Here is a 13,518-nt window from a genome sequence, read left to right as displayed (position 1 = left end):
AAAAAAAAAAAAAGGAAAACAGCATTAAGAGAACTACTCTACATTAACAGACATGAAGCCTTTAGATCAAAGGAGAGTGTAGTTGTACTCTTCTTTATGCTGATCTGTCCATATCTGCAGCTGTTTTCTCAAAGTGGAGATATGCAACATGAGTTGGGGTGTGCGAACAAAAAACTAGACTCTGTACATTTTTAAATTTCATCCTTTTAAATTAATTTTGAGTGGGTGTTTTATAATGAACATAACCTGTTAGTACAGTAATATGTTTATAATTTGAAAATAATTATGGTATATGGGGGTCCACAAAAATTGTTATAAATGTGAGAATAATAACCTGGGCTGCATATAAGTATGGACTAGCAGGGTTAGTAAGGGATCTGAAAACCATGTCATTTAAAAATGGTTGAAGGGTTTTGGTCTGGAGATTATCTAAAAGATTATCTAGATATTTTAAGAGATGTTTTAGAAGGAAGGAATAAATAGTTATTTATAGTTCAACATAATGGTAATGGAGCATACTGTAATACTTCCCAGTGACTGCAATTATACATGCATAGGTCAGAAAGGTAACAAATATTTTTGCAGCAAATGGGAGATTAAATTAGATTACTGATTCTTTTCCTTTTTCAAGTTTAAAATTCAGCAAATAGGGTGAGGAAGTCAAAGACTGAGCTTAATAATTTACATAAACCTAGATACTACAATAATTCTGCCTCTGTTTCAAAGTGAAAATGTAATAGGAAGAAAAAGAGGGCTATCTGAATAAATATTGAAAATACTGCTTAAAAGTAGCTTTGTATAGAGAACAAAATTTAAAATATCTCTATTGCAGTTTTATTTTAAAAAACAAACCCAGAAAAACAAACAAAACCTAACTTAAAACATTGTGGCTTGTCTGGTTTATAAACTGTAGCAACATTCTGTAAGAGTTAACAATGACTTGTAACCAAACAAGCAATTTTAAGTTGAACTACACATGGGATGCCTTGCCGTCTAAATTTCTATTCTGTATTGATTTAACATAAAGTGTTTTAACTGGGTTTTTTCATGTGTTAGTCTGAAAGATTAGATAGAAATGTGAAGAGAGTTCTGCTAAAAAGCAATTTGTAGCCTTTTTTTTCCTCATGAGAAGAAAGAATCCTAGGGAAGAAAAGCTTATCTTAAAATATGCTGTTACCTCCCACTTATCTACACATGGCATTTTAATACTTTAATAGGGTTTGATTTATGCTACAGGGTAACTAGAAATAGTTTAAATTCTAGTGCTTGAATTAAAATGAGGATAAAATCCTAAAGTACATTTTTAATTTTTATACCCTTGTCTCCTTATCATGCTAAGCTAGTTTTTAGCCAAGAATTGAGTGAAACTTTTTTACAAAAATAGCAGTTGGATTTCTTTAATCTTTTAAAATATGTCCTGAGCACTTTACTTTCTCTGTCTCTCTGTCTCTGTCTCTGTCTCTCTCTCTCTCTCTGTGTGTGTATATATATATATATATAAATTTACAATTATAAAAAATAATAGAACTACAATTATTTTGTCATTATTTGCTTACAATTTGTGTTCCTCCAAATCATTTTTTTTTTCAGTATGCATTCCAAGATCATTTTCACATGTAAAATATTTGGTTTTCTCTGTTTTCCCCTCTTCTTTTTCATCTTTACACTAAAAAAATGGACATTGGTGGTTTAACCTGGGGTTTTATTGAAACCTCTCATCCTAATAGAGCATCTCTAGGGGTTGATTTATTTATTCAACAAATACTGGTTAAGTGCCCTTTGCAAGACACACCAACTGCTGAAGATAACAGCAATCAATAAGACAGCCAAACTCCCTACCCTCTGTAGAGTTTACATTCTAGAAGGGAAGATACAAATAAAGACATGATTACAAGGGTAATAGTGTTAGCACAGGGTGAGTAAAGGGTGCTTGAAAGTGGAGAAGATCTTAATGAAGTCCCATTTGACCTAAGATCTGAAGGAATAGAATAATTTAGTTAAGTGGTGGTAGATGGAAAGAGATGAAGAGTCTTCGAAAATCTGGAGGTGAATGAGTCCATGAGAGCAGAGTCCATGAGAGAAGTCTGGTATGGCTGAGAGATCAAAGGGAACGGTGTCAAGAAATAAGGCTGAAACAGTAAGCAAAGAATTGAAGGCCTTTCAGGTTTGCCAACATTTCTTATCTTATCTGGTGAGCTTTGAAATATGTGTGCGTGTGCGCACGCGCACACACACACATTTTTTAAATAGCAGGTGAACGATAGAATCAGATTTCTCATTTCAAAGATCCTCTGCCTATGAAATGGACAAGAGTGAAAACAGTCTGGAGAGCAAAAGGGTTGTTGTAGTACTTTAGTCAAAAAAATAATGGTGGCTTGGACTAAAGTAGTAGAGGTTGAGATAGAGAAAAGAGGACCTATTTGAGAGATAGTTCAGAAGTGTATAATCAGCAAGATTTAAGGATAATTAGGTGTGGGAGATAGAATAATAAGGTAGAGGCAAGGATGACCCTTCAGTTCGTGGCTTAAGCAACTGCATGTGGGTTTCATGCAATTTTCTGCATTAGGAAAAACAAGATGGTGAATAAAGAATAAAATTTTTGTCTTGTGATAGGTGTATTAGTTTTCTGTTGCTGTGTAACCAGTTGCCATGAACTTAGCACCTTAAAACAACATCTGTGTATCAGCTCACAGTTCCATAGGACAGAAATCCAGCAGGTCTGACTGGGTTTTCCACTTAGGGTCTTACAAGGCCAAAATCAAGGTGTAGGCTGGGCTAGGCTCTTTTTATCTGGGGGTTCTGGAGGTTCTGGGTATCTGGAGATTCCAAGGTCATTTAGGTTATTGGTAGAATTCTGGACCTTGTGATTATAGGACTGAGTTTCTCATTTTTTACTGGCTGTTGGCCAGGGGTTACTCTCGGCTCCGAGAGGCCCCTCTCAGGCCCTGTCTGTGTGTTCCCCTCTATTGTTAAATAAGCAGCAGCATCCAGAATCCACCTCATTCTCCGAGTTTCTGACCTGTCTTCTGCTACCAGCTGATAAACCTCTCTGCTTTTATAGGGGCTTATGTGATTAGATTAGGCCCATTCAGGTAATCTCCCTTTGCTATATAATGTAGCATATCATAAGCACAGGAGTAAAACTAGAGGGTGGATATCCTGGCAGGGACATCTTAAATTCTGCCTACCACAGGGTGGTAGACAGTGAGTTTCATTTCAAAGTTAAAGAGCCAGCAGGACAGATTTGAGGTAGAAGCTGGATATATGTCTGGAAATCCACATCAGAGTTATCATAAATTCATGGAAAGAATGAGGTTCCTACAGAGAGAGAAAGTAGAGGGTGGTAAGGGCGTTTAGGGAACGCCGTAAGTTAACGATGCGATAGAAAAAGGCGGCTCTGATACAGGAAGCTGGAAAGCACAGCCAGAGATGTAGGAGGGGACTCCAACGTGCCATGTCATGAAAACCAAGAGACGAGTTTTGAGGAGCAGGAAATAGCCAATAATGTCATATACTCTTACGTTTTGGGGCGTGAAGGGGGAGGGAGAATTATTAGGCACGCTTATTTCTGCCATAATGTAACACACTTAGAGTCTAGAGCAGGGGTCGGCAAACTTTTGAGATGGAAGAGCCAATCCTGCCCCTCACAACAATTTAAAAATTATTCAAGAGCCATCAATATATTTTTACAAATAAGGAAAATTTAAAGTAATATTATAATAAAAGTATTAATTATATCTTTATTAAGATAAGAAAAATTCACACATGTACGTACCCAAAAAGCTGCATGTGGCTCGTGAGCCGCAGTTTGCCGACCCCTGTTCTAGAGTGTTCACACACACTTGCAAATTTTTATAACCACAGTATTTTGTAAGTCATTGCTTTATACTCAGGAGGAAAGAGGTTAAGGTGACCGAAAATGACATTGTCCCTAAGAACGCTTTCCTAGGATACTGTTTTGGTAAACTTAGAGTTAGCATCTCAGTAGAGCAGCTGCTCTCTCTAGTAGTAATAATGGCTAATACATAGCACTAAATATGGGCCAGTCACTGTTCTTAGTGCTGGACCGTATTAATTCATTAGTATCAGCTGTGTCTACTCCTTTCTCACATGGGGTACAGATGAAGAAGCAAGGTAGTAGAGGTTCATAAAATACTCTTATCCAAAGTACATACCAAGTCAGTGACAGGTAATAGTTTTAGAATAGTTCAGCTTTTGATTGCTGCAGTGTTTTCTAAGAAACTGATAACAATTTTTTTTCTGATCACCATTACAGTGAATTAGCTTTTAAAATAGGCTAAGTCTCTCCCATTCCAAGAAGAGAAACAAATGCCCTTCAGCAGGAAAGCAATGTGATAAAAAGCTTCTAATATAAAAATTGACATTCTTTTGTGTGGAATAATGAAACCCTGCAACAAAACATGCTCTGCAATTACATGAATTTAGAAATGCGACTGCCTTCTGAGCTCCATAGCAAACCACCTGTCAGGTTATCAACCTCGTGTTTTACTGATTGAATGTTTTGGACTCCATTTATAGTTTGTTGGGTTTTACTTTTATTATTTGAGTTTAAAGTATCCTGTGTCGTCTGTGTATTATAAAACTGCAGGGGGCACCGTTCACATAGACTTGCATGATTTTGCAACCCTGTAGCCATCTATTCAGAAGCTTTGATAAATCTAAAAAGGGGGGGGGCGACACATTGAGGTTTAACATGATGAATGACTTGATTAGCACAGTTTTTTGCGGAAACAATACGAAATGCTAAAGTGTGTTTTATTATCTTTGCAGGCGAGGAATTGCCTTGGCTTCTTTAGGAGGCCCAATTTACGCAATTGGAGGGTTAGATGACAACACTTGCTTCAATGATGTGGAGAGATATGACATAGAATCTGACCAGTGGAGTACAGTGGCACCAATGAATACTCCCCGTGGAGGAGTTGGCTCAGTGGCTCTAGTAGTAAGTTATATGTTGGCTTGCTCGTTGCATTGGCAATGCATCACATCCCTAACCAAATAAGGAAAGATCTGGTATATTCATATTGTATGCAGATATTGATTACACACCATATTATTTCATGAAATACTGCTTTCACATTCTGATCTACCATTAGGACAATATATAAATGAGTTCGAAATCTAATGTGTTTTTATTTTCTTTTTATTTAGAACCATGTTTATGCAGTAGGTGGCAATGATGGAGTAGCTTCTTTATCTAGTGTGGAGAGGTATGATCCACATCTGGATAAGTGGATAGAAGTTAAAGAAATGGGTCAACGAAGAGCAGGCAATGGAGTTAGTGAGCTCCATGGTTGTTTATATGTTGTTGGTGAGTGGATGGTATTTCTCTGGTCTAATTTATTATAGGATGTATGATGACAATGTTATGAACAACACAGCATTGCAAATTATACTGCATTTCAATTCAAGTGGCATCAGTCCTGAGATTTGCTTTTGAATTTTTAGGGTTCATATTCATGTTTTGTTTACATCTTCCTCTTTCATGTTTAAAACTTCTACCTCCATATTTTTACGAGGAGTAGCAAGTATATCTAAAGTAAGGGATTACATTGAAATAAGATATATACTTTTTTAATGTAAGGACACAAATTGAATATGCTTTGCCAAAATCTTTAAAGATTTAAGACATGTTTTTCTCATCTCATTTCAGAGGAATTATGTTGACTACTTTAAGTAAACCAATAGGTATTTCATATGCATAATGGGTGTTGGCATCTTTGTATTGCTTTTTTGACTTACTGAACTGCAGAGTTGGAAGGAACCACAGAGCAATGTTTTCTCAAACTAGTAATGCATATGACTAATATGGAGACATTGTTAAACTGCAAGGGAGGCTTAGATCGTGTATTTCCGACAGCTCCCAAGTGATAATCAGTGCTCCTTTTGGTCTACTCAACACACTTCCAATAATAGGAAGGCTTTTAAAGACTATGCGATGGGAATAATAACACCTGTCTTTCAGAATTGTTTTAAGAATTAGAGGTAATATATGTTAAGCATCTCAAACTGTCTGGCACTTTGCAGTTACCCAACAAACGGGTAGCTGTATTGTGATTAGTAATCCCTTCCTTTGCAGAGGAGGAAATGAGTTTAGAGAAGTTCTCACTAGCACGTGTCACACTTACTTAGGTTGGTGTAAATTGTTTGGTGTTACATAACTTAAGAGTTTTTGCTAAGAGAGTGGGACACTGTTAGCGTTTAAATACCTGCAGGTAACAGAAGTAATGCTGAATCTTCCAGTGCTCATGTGTATTAAAGAAGAAGAGAAATAACATAATTTACCTGTAGATCTTTTGCATCACAGCAGTTCTGTGAAGTAGTCAGAGACTCAGAGAGAGTGAATAAGTTACTCATAGTCACATACCTAAACAAGGGACAAAGCTGGAATTTGAACTCGGGTCTATGAGAAACCAGAGTTTATGGGACACTGTTGCTGCCTCTCGCAGCTCCCCATCTCGCATAGGTATTGACATGTTGTATGTTGGTAGGCGTATCATTGTTGCTGTTACTTGTTAAATCTTCTGGGCCTTTATAGTTAGAACAGCTATGCTAAAAATAAGACTGACTCAGGTTGAACATTTAAAAAAAAACACCTTTTGGTCATTCAAATCTTACTTAAAACATGTGCACAAAGTCACCTTTTCTCATTCAAATCAGTTGTACCTATCTCACAAGTGAATTGTGTCCTGCCTTTTCTAGTCCTCTGCTTTGAATTCTTTATTATAAATTTATATGCATTATCTAGGGAAGTGATAGGGAGCCAGTGGAAAAGAAGGCTATGGAAAATGTAACTATTAAAAACTTAATCTTCTGGGGGCCGGCCGAGTGGCTCAGTTGGTTAAGGGCTCACTCAAGAGTGCGAGCTCTGAGCAACAGCGGTTTGATGCCCGGCCCGAGCTGAGCTGCCGCTGAGCTGCCAACAGGTGGCAGGATGGCTCAGCTAAAAAAAAAAACCTTTATCTTCTACATTAGCATGATCAATAATTAAAACTAAACCCTTTGTTATAATGAAACAAATGTTTTAGATCATGGCTGTGATTATGACACTACTGTATACATTTGTTAAAATTCATCAAGTTTTGCACATAAAATTGGTGAATTTTATCTCATTTAAGTTGACTAAATAAATCTAAACGCATTAGAGAAGTTGACTCCGTTGATTGTTTTTACTGACCTTGTTTCTAAATAGACACTTCCTGTTCTCAGGAAAATAGGCTTAGTCACCAAAGAGAACTATCACTCATGTAGACTGAGATGGAGCCTAAAAGAGACACATTTATTTTTAAAGGAAAGAGCACTGTTAAATAACAGTCTATGTTTAACCCTCAGGAATAAGTAACACTGTTAGAATGGTCTATAGAGAGGATTGTCATCAGAGTATGTAGCATGAAGATGTAGTTTTGGCAAAAATTGGTAAGAATTCAGTCACAGTCTACCACCGTCTTTATAATTATGATGCAATTATAGTTTTAAGGGAAGTGGTTGGAAAACTTATATCTAAATGAGTGCTGTTTTTCTTGCCTATAAGAAGCTAAGGAAAAATTATATGAATGCCTGTTTTTTTTCTCTTATCTGTTTAGATACTGGCATTCTAGATTTCCCCACTTTAAGATGTTTAATCCTAGTATTGAGGAAAAATACTATTTCAGTTGTCTTGAATTGAAGAAAATGTCTAATAGGAGTTGGTAGTGGTAAAAGGTGTTGAGATGATTTTTTTTTTCCTGATTGTGTCTATTTTCTCAAATGGTTTTAAAAGATTGGGTTTGTAATTGATCTATTGAATTGAGTTTTAGTAGTTAATATCTATGAAAGTAATGCTTTTCAAAAATCTTTCTTGATCTAGGTGGCTTTGATGATAATTCTCCTCTGAGTTCGGTTGAGCGGTATGACCCTCGAAGCAACAAGTGGGATTATGTGGCGTCACTTACCACTCCCAGGGGTGGAGTGGGGATCGCAACAGTGATGGGCAAAATCTTTGCAGTTGGTGGTCACAATGGCAATGCCTACTTAAATACAGTAGAAGCGTTTGATCCAGTGCTGAATAGGTAATTTTTATATTTTCTCTATGTTTTAATGGGATCTTCCAGCAACGGCTTACTCCAGAGTGCTAAAAAGCTGCCAGATGTATTGTATAGTTAGTATAGAACATTTGGGATATCTTAACCTTCCCCCTAGCTGTCTTTCAAAACCAGTCACATAATAGGGAGTTTTTGTCTTGATAGGTATTTTGAGTAAAGTAAATCATGCCTTGTTTTAAGATAACACTCTTTCTCCATCTTTGCAGGTGGGAGCTTGTTGGATCTGTGTCTCACTGCAGAGCTGGAGCAGGTGTAGCTGTGTGTGCCTGTTTAACTAGCCAAATTCGAGATGTGGGTCATGGGTCCAGTAATGTGGTTGACTGTATGTGATTTGAGTTCCTGCCACCAACAATTGAGTCATATCTGATAGGCAAGAGAGACAATCTGATAGGCAAGCGAGACAACCAGGATTTTGTATGACCATTTTTGAACAGTTTTAACTACTTACTAGTCTTATTTAAATGTAAACTGTTGTATTGTGACTAAGTGCAACTTTTGGAATGGTAGCTAAAGAATTATTGGTAATAAAGTTAAATTTGATACTTCCCACTTTCGCAAATACTTGAGTAGGAAAGGAAGACATACATTCTAACCTGAAGCCATACCTCTTCAGAAAAATGCTTAAAGTAGTGCCAAAATCCTGAAATCCCTTTAAAACACATGTGGATGAATCAAGATATAAAGTGGAGTTATTTGCTGAGTTTTATCTTTCCTGTTGCCTAACGGTGTTAACCTCAGGCAGTGGATTTTTTCTAGAGGGAAGATTAGAACCTAATCATCACACAAGGATATCAGAATACATGAAAGAGACCTACTCCTTTTGAAGAGCTTTTCTACGTGGTGCTGATGAATTTATACCTTGCTTTTTTTCCAGGTTTTGGTTTTTCAATTTCTTAGTTACAGAAATAGGAAAAAAAATGTTTCATCTTTCTGAGTGCCACTGGCTGTATTTTCACAAGCTTACAGGAGTGTCGTAAGATCTTAATTCCAGTTTGAATTGTTAGAACACCAAAAGACCTAGCTGAACTAATTCCATCTGAACACATGTGCACTTTTATTTTTTCACCCCATGCAAAAATATATATATATTTTTTGTAATAAGCAAAACTTAACCAGGGAAATACTACAGGAGGGCTTTAGAGTTGATGTTAATCTGGTCAGGAGCCCTTGAGAAGGAATGGTACTGATTACATGGCTCCCTCGACTCCCTAATGAGGGGAATCTGAAAATAAGTTTAACATCCTTCTTTGATTTAATCATTTGATTTTGAACCCAAGATTTATTATCTTCCTATTTTGCTATTTGCCACCATCCTGGGTTTTTTAACTGTACAGAATCTGGATTAATTCATCATCAGAAAATGAATGCATTTTTACAAAATCCCTTTACAGACTGTAGTTTGATTAGTTCAAGTCCATTACCAGTAAAATATATTGCTGGTAAAAATAGAGAACGATTGAAACTGCTATTTTTCCTGTTTTATTTAATCCCCTTTGGTATATTTATTGAACTTTAATTGAAAATATTTCTATACATTAATTTGAAGCCAGGATATTGATATACTACTGATTTAACAGCTCTTCGTGGTTTTAACCAGCATTATAAAATGGTCTGTTCATTATATGTATATATTTTTATAAATATTTATGAAGAATATTAAAATAGTCTATTTCATATTTGCAATGCAGCTTGGAACCTCTCTCCCAGGCCTTCCTAAATTTTCCTTTAGTCATGCCTTAGAATTTAGTGTACTTCACTGCTGGTTGGTCATCTGGTTTACAAGGAAGCTAGGCAGTGAAGAACTTTAACCCCATCCATCCAGCCTTCCCTGAAGTTCATTGCCTAGTAGCTCTGATGGTCCTCTTTAAATGGCAATCTGGGCTTGTCAGTGCAGTAGGGCAAAAAGCCACATTACGAAAGCCAGTGCCTAGTGGGTATATTAGACCCGTAAAAAGAAAAAGAAAATGTAAGAGGGCCCAGTCAGGCTAGCAGATCAAGGTCTTTCATGAAGCAGATTTAAAAATTCCCCAATTATGCCACTTTTTGCTGTCAGCCTGTGGGCAAGTTCATATGTCATTGCTAGATTTGAAGCAATGTTCTCTTGTATGATAACTATATTTCCATCAATCCCAAAAGCATTTATTTCTATATCACTTACTAGACTGGCTACAACTGGTTGGATGTAGAGAATAAGACTCAGAACCTGGCTTCAGCTGTGTACGGCTTATATCTAATGGAATTCTTGTATTACAGCGCTTGTCTAGTCATGATGACTCGTATATTTCTTATATTTATTTTTACGGTGAAGGGGATTTTTTATTGTCTTGAAAATGATTCAAAATGTTTTTTTCTTTGACGTAGTTCTGTCTTGGTCATCTGTATAGAGTTTAGGAGCATAAAGATGTTACATTTTCATTTTTGATTTTCGTTATACAGTGGTCCTCTAACATACTAAGTTGGTACCCTAGCTACCCCAAATATGAACTACTCATGAGAGAAGTGAAGCAAATGGAACATGTGACTGTTACATTATGTATGGGCAGTGAGAAGCATAGCCTTGAAGGACCTGAAAAGATAAATTGCAGAATTGATATGCGCAGTCACTATTAAACACACACTATTTGAGGTATGAAATGAGAATCAGACTGAAGGAATCATGCATTTGAAAGATGATTGTATGCATAGGTATAAAGAGATGAAATAGTCAAAGAAGGTGGCTTCTTGTGAGGCCTGTTCCTTTAATCTCAGATGTTAATAGTGCCTACCAAAAAGTGATATAAAATAGAGCTAAAATTTTGAAGTTGTAAATGGAAAAAGTAAAAGGTGAAAATTTGCATATTTCTTCAAGATATTTTAGGTGCTTTTGTGTAATTCTTCCATATTGTCATTAAAGTCACTGCTTTACTATATTGCACTGCCACTTTAAAAACAAATTACTTGATATTGTTTTTGATTAATATCACCTATTCTGTGTAACTCATTGGTCATTTTTTAAATGTTTGAATAAACTTTATATTCCCTCTAAGGAGTATTATTCATTAATTCACAAATGTATTTTGAACTTAAAATGCTGTTAAATGCCTAGATTGTTGAAGTTGTATAAACTACTCTTGCAAATGGTAAACGTGAGAATTTTTTTGTTCCTTTTTGTCTCCACATGTTATGTGATACAGAATGCATTTAGAATCTAAATCATGTCTTATCAGTTAAGAATGTTTTCTATGGTTTCTCATATCAAACATCTAAAGAAATTATTATTGGACTGTCATTGGCTCTCTTTTTCCCTTTATGTGGAGTTCCAGTGGCAATAAAACTTCAATATAATATTTTCTTAAAATCATATAAATTTGTATAGTAATACTCCCTCAAATCTAAACAATAAATTATCATATATGCTCCCAAGTATGGCGATCAAAGAGGTGGGTTCCTATCAGTGTTTTATTGCTTTTATAGAATCTTATAGATTTAGTAGGTTGGCTGTAATATTTTTCTCATAAAAAAGATCTTTCTGTTTAACTTAAAGTAAAAAGATTTTCATTACCCTTACAGAAGTTAAAGGCAATTGACATCAGTAGTTGCACTAATCTTAGTGACTGATTAAGCAATTGTCTCTTCAGCAATTGCAGACTTGTACTACATAGAAAGTAGAGTCTTTATGCATTAAGATAGAATGTTGTCCTTCCAAGTAGTAACCCTGTGAAACTGTAATTTGGGTCATTTTTAGCAATTTTGCCACTGCTAAAAACTTTTTTGAAACTCCTCTTTAAAAATAGCTTGAAGAGTCTATTTGTAAGTCATCCAAGAGAATTGGTGTCATGATTGTCCATCTTATGTTAATTTTGAGCAGGGTCTTAACTTGATTATTGGCCCTGTGTATAATACTTTATTCATCAGACTTGATTCAAAACATTTTATGACTATCACACGTGAAATCTATGCTCAAAGAATTAAGGTTTTTCTACACTAGAAAAAAGTCTTCCAAGGGAAGATTTCTAAAAGAACCCTGAGCAGTAGTAACTTAAGTGAAAGAAGTATAGAGCTTCTTTGAGGGGAAACCTTATTTGAAATAAAAAATATTGGTGGTTTTTATTGTTTTAACAAATCACTCTTCCATTATCTTAATAGTTGAGGCTCTTCCATTATCTTAATAGTTGAGGCTAAATTCAGTCTACCTGAACAAACTCTTTACAATATAAGGGGTTTCTTAAATTTGGGTAGTAGTCATGGAGAATATGAAATAAGTACAATTTTTTAAATGTGTAGTCTGTACCAGTCACTTTATAATATTTGAATCTCTACAATAATTCTGCATTTTACAGTTAAAAACTAGATTCAAAGACATTAAAGTAACTTGTCTGAAATCCACACATAATCAGTGGTGGACCAGTTCTTTGTGACTGAAAAATTCCACTGTTCCACCTAACCAGCCATACCTCTGTTTTCACAACGTAGTATATATACACTTAAGGGAAGATGATTTTCTTTTTCACAGTCTCCTGTTAGCATTATAAAAGTATTTCTGGTCACTGTATTTTTTTGTCACGTCTTTCCTTTTATTGAGATATAATTGACATATACTAGTTTCAGGTGTACAGCGTGATTCGATATATGTGTATGTTGTGACATGATCACCACAGTAAGCCTAGTTAACATCCATCATCACCCATCGATGAGAAACTTTAAGATCTCTCAGCAACTTTCAGAAATATAATACAGTATTAGTAACTATAGTCACTGTGCTGTACATAACATCCCCAGGACTTATTTATAACTGGAAATTTATACCTTTTGACTAACTTTGCCCATTTCACCCACTCCCTACACCTGCCTCAGGCAACCACTGATTGCCATTAGAAAGGTTGGCTGTAAAATGATAGTGGCAGTGTTCTGCTTTGTGGAGGTTATGAAAGACTAGATAACCTGGAAGGCTGTCTCATTACTACTAGTTCTCAGATACATCATCAAGAACATACTTTTTAAGTGGTTTACTGGATTCTCAGGAAAGCAGGGAAACCTCCAAAGCCAATCTATAAGCTGGACCGGGAGCAGGAGTAGTAAGTAAACAGAAAAGCCGGGGTTTCTCTGAGGACCAATGCCATTACCAGTGCTGGCATTAGGAGACTAAGCACTGGACCCACCGTAGGGGGAGGAGCCGAGCCCGAGCTCCCTGAATTAGAACAGGAGAGCAAATGTCGGGCAGTTCCTGGCCTGGAGAAGCACGTACAGAGAACATGGCCAATTTAGAACCTCTGCATTCCCACAGGTTGAACTAAGCATGCGTTTACAAAATAAAATCATGAAACACAGGGAAGAATAGCACTGTAAGGAAAAATCCAGAGACAAAAAATAGATTTAGACCTCCAAGACTTCAGATACTGGATTTATCAACCACAGGATGTATGAAAATGCCCGAAGAAAG

The 13,518-nt window shown here is 36.1% G+C and overlaps 1 protein-coding gene across 1 annotated transcript in view; it reads left to right on the top strand.

Moving 5' to 3' along the window:
- Positions 1-11,223, top strand: part of KLHL8 (kelch like family member 8) — a 42,983-nt gene extending 31,760 nt beyond the window's left edge. The window contains exons 6-10 of the mRNA XM_019668072.1: positions 3,062-3,092; positions 4,792-4,960; positions 5,170-5,329; positions 7,865-8,066; positions 8,306-11,223. Of these exons, the coding sequence (XP_019523617.1) occupies positions 3,062-3,092; positions 4,792-4,960; positions 5,170-5,329; positions 7,865-8,066; positions 8,306-8,429 (686 nt within the window). The 3' untranslated portion in view covers positions 8,430-11,223. The remainder of the gene's footprint in view (positions 1-3,061; positions 3,093-4,791; positions 4,961-5,169; positions 5,330-7,864; positions 8,067-8,305) is intronic.
- Positions 11,224-13,518: the final 2,295 nt, after the last annotated feature.

Source organism: Hipposideros armiger, unplaced genomic scaffold, assembly GCF_001890085.2.
Source record: "Hipposideros armiger isolate ML-2016 unplaced genomic scaffold, ASM189008v1 scaffold_515, whole genome shotgun sequence".
NCBI classification, from domain to species: domain Eukaryota; kingdom Metazoa; phylum Chordata; class Mammalia; order Chiroptera; family Hipposideridae; genus Hipposideros; species Hipposideros armiger.
The sequence above is the reverse complement of the archived record's forward strand: the minus strand, read 5'-3'. Positions and strand labels throughout refer to the sequence as shown.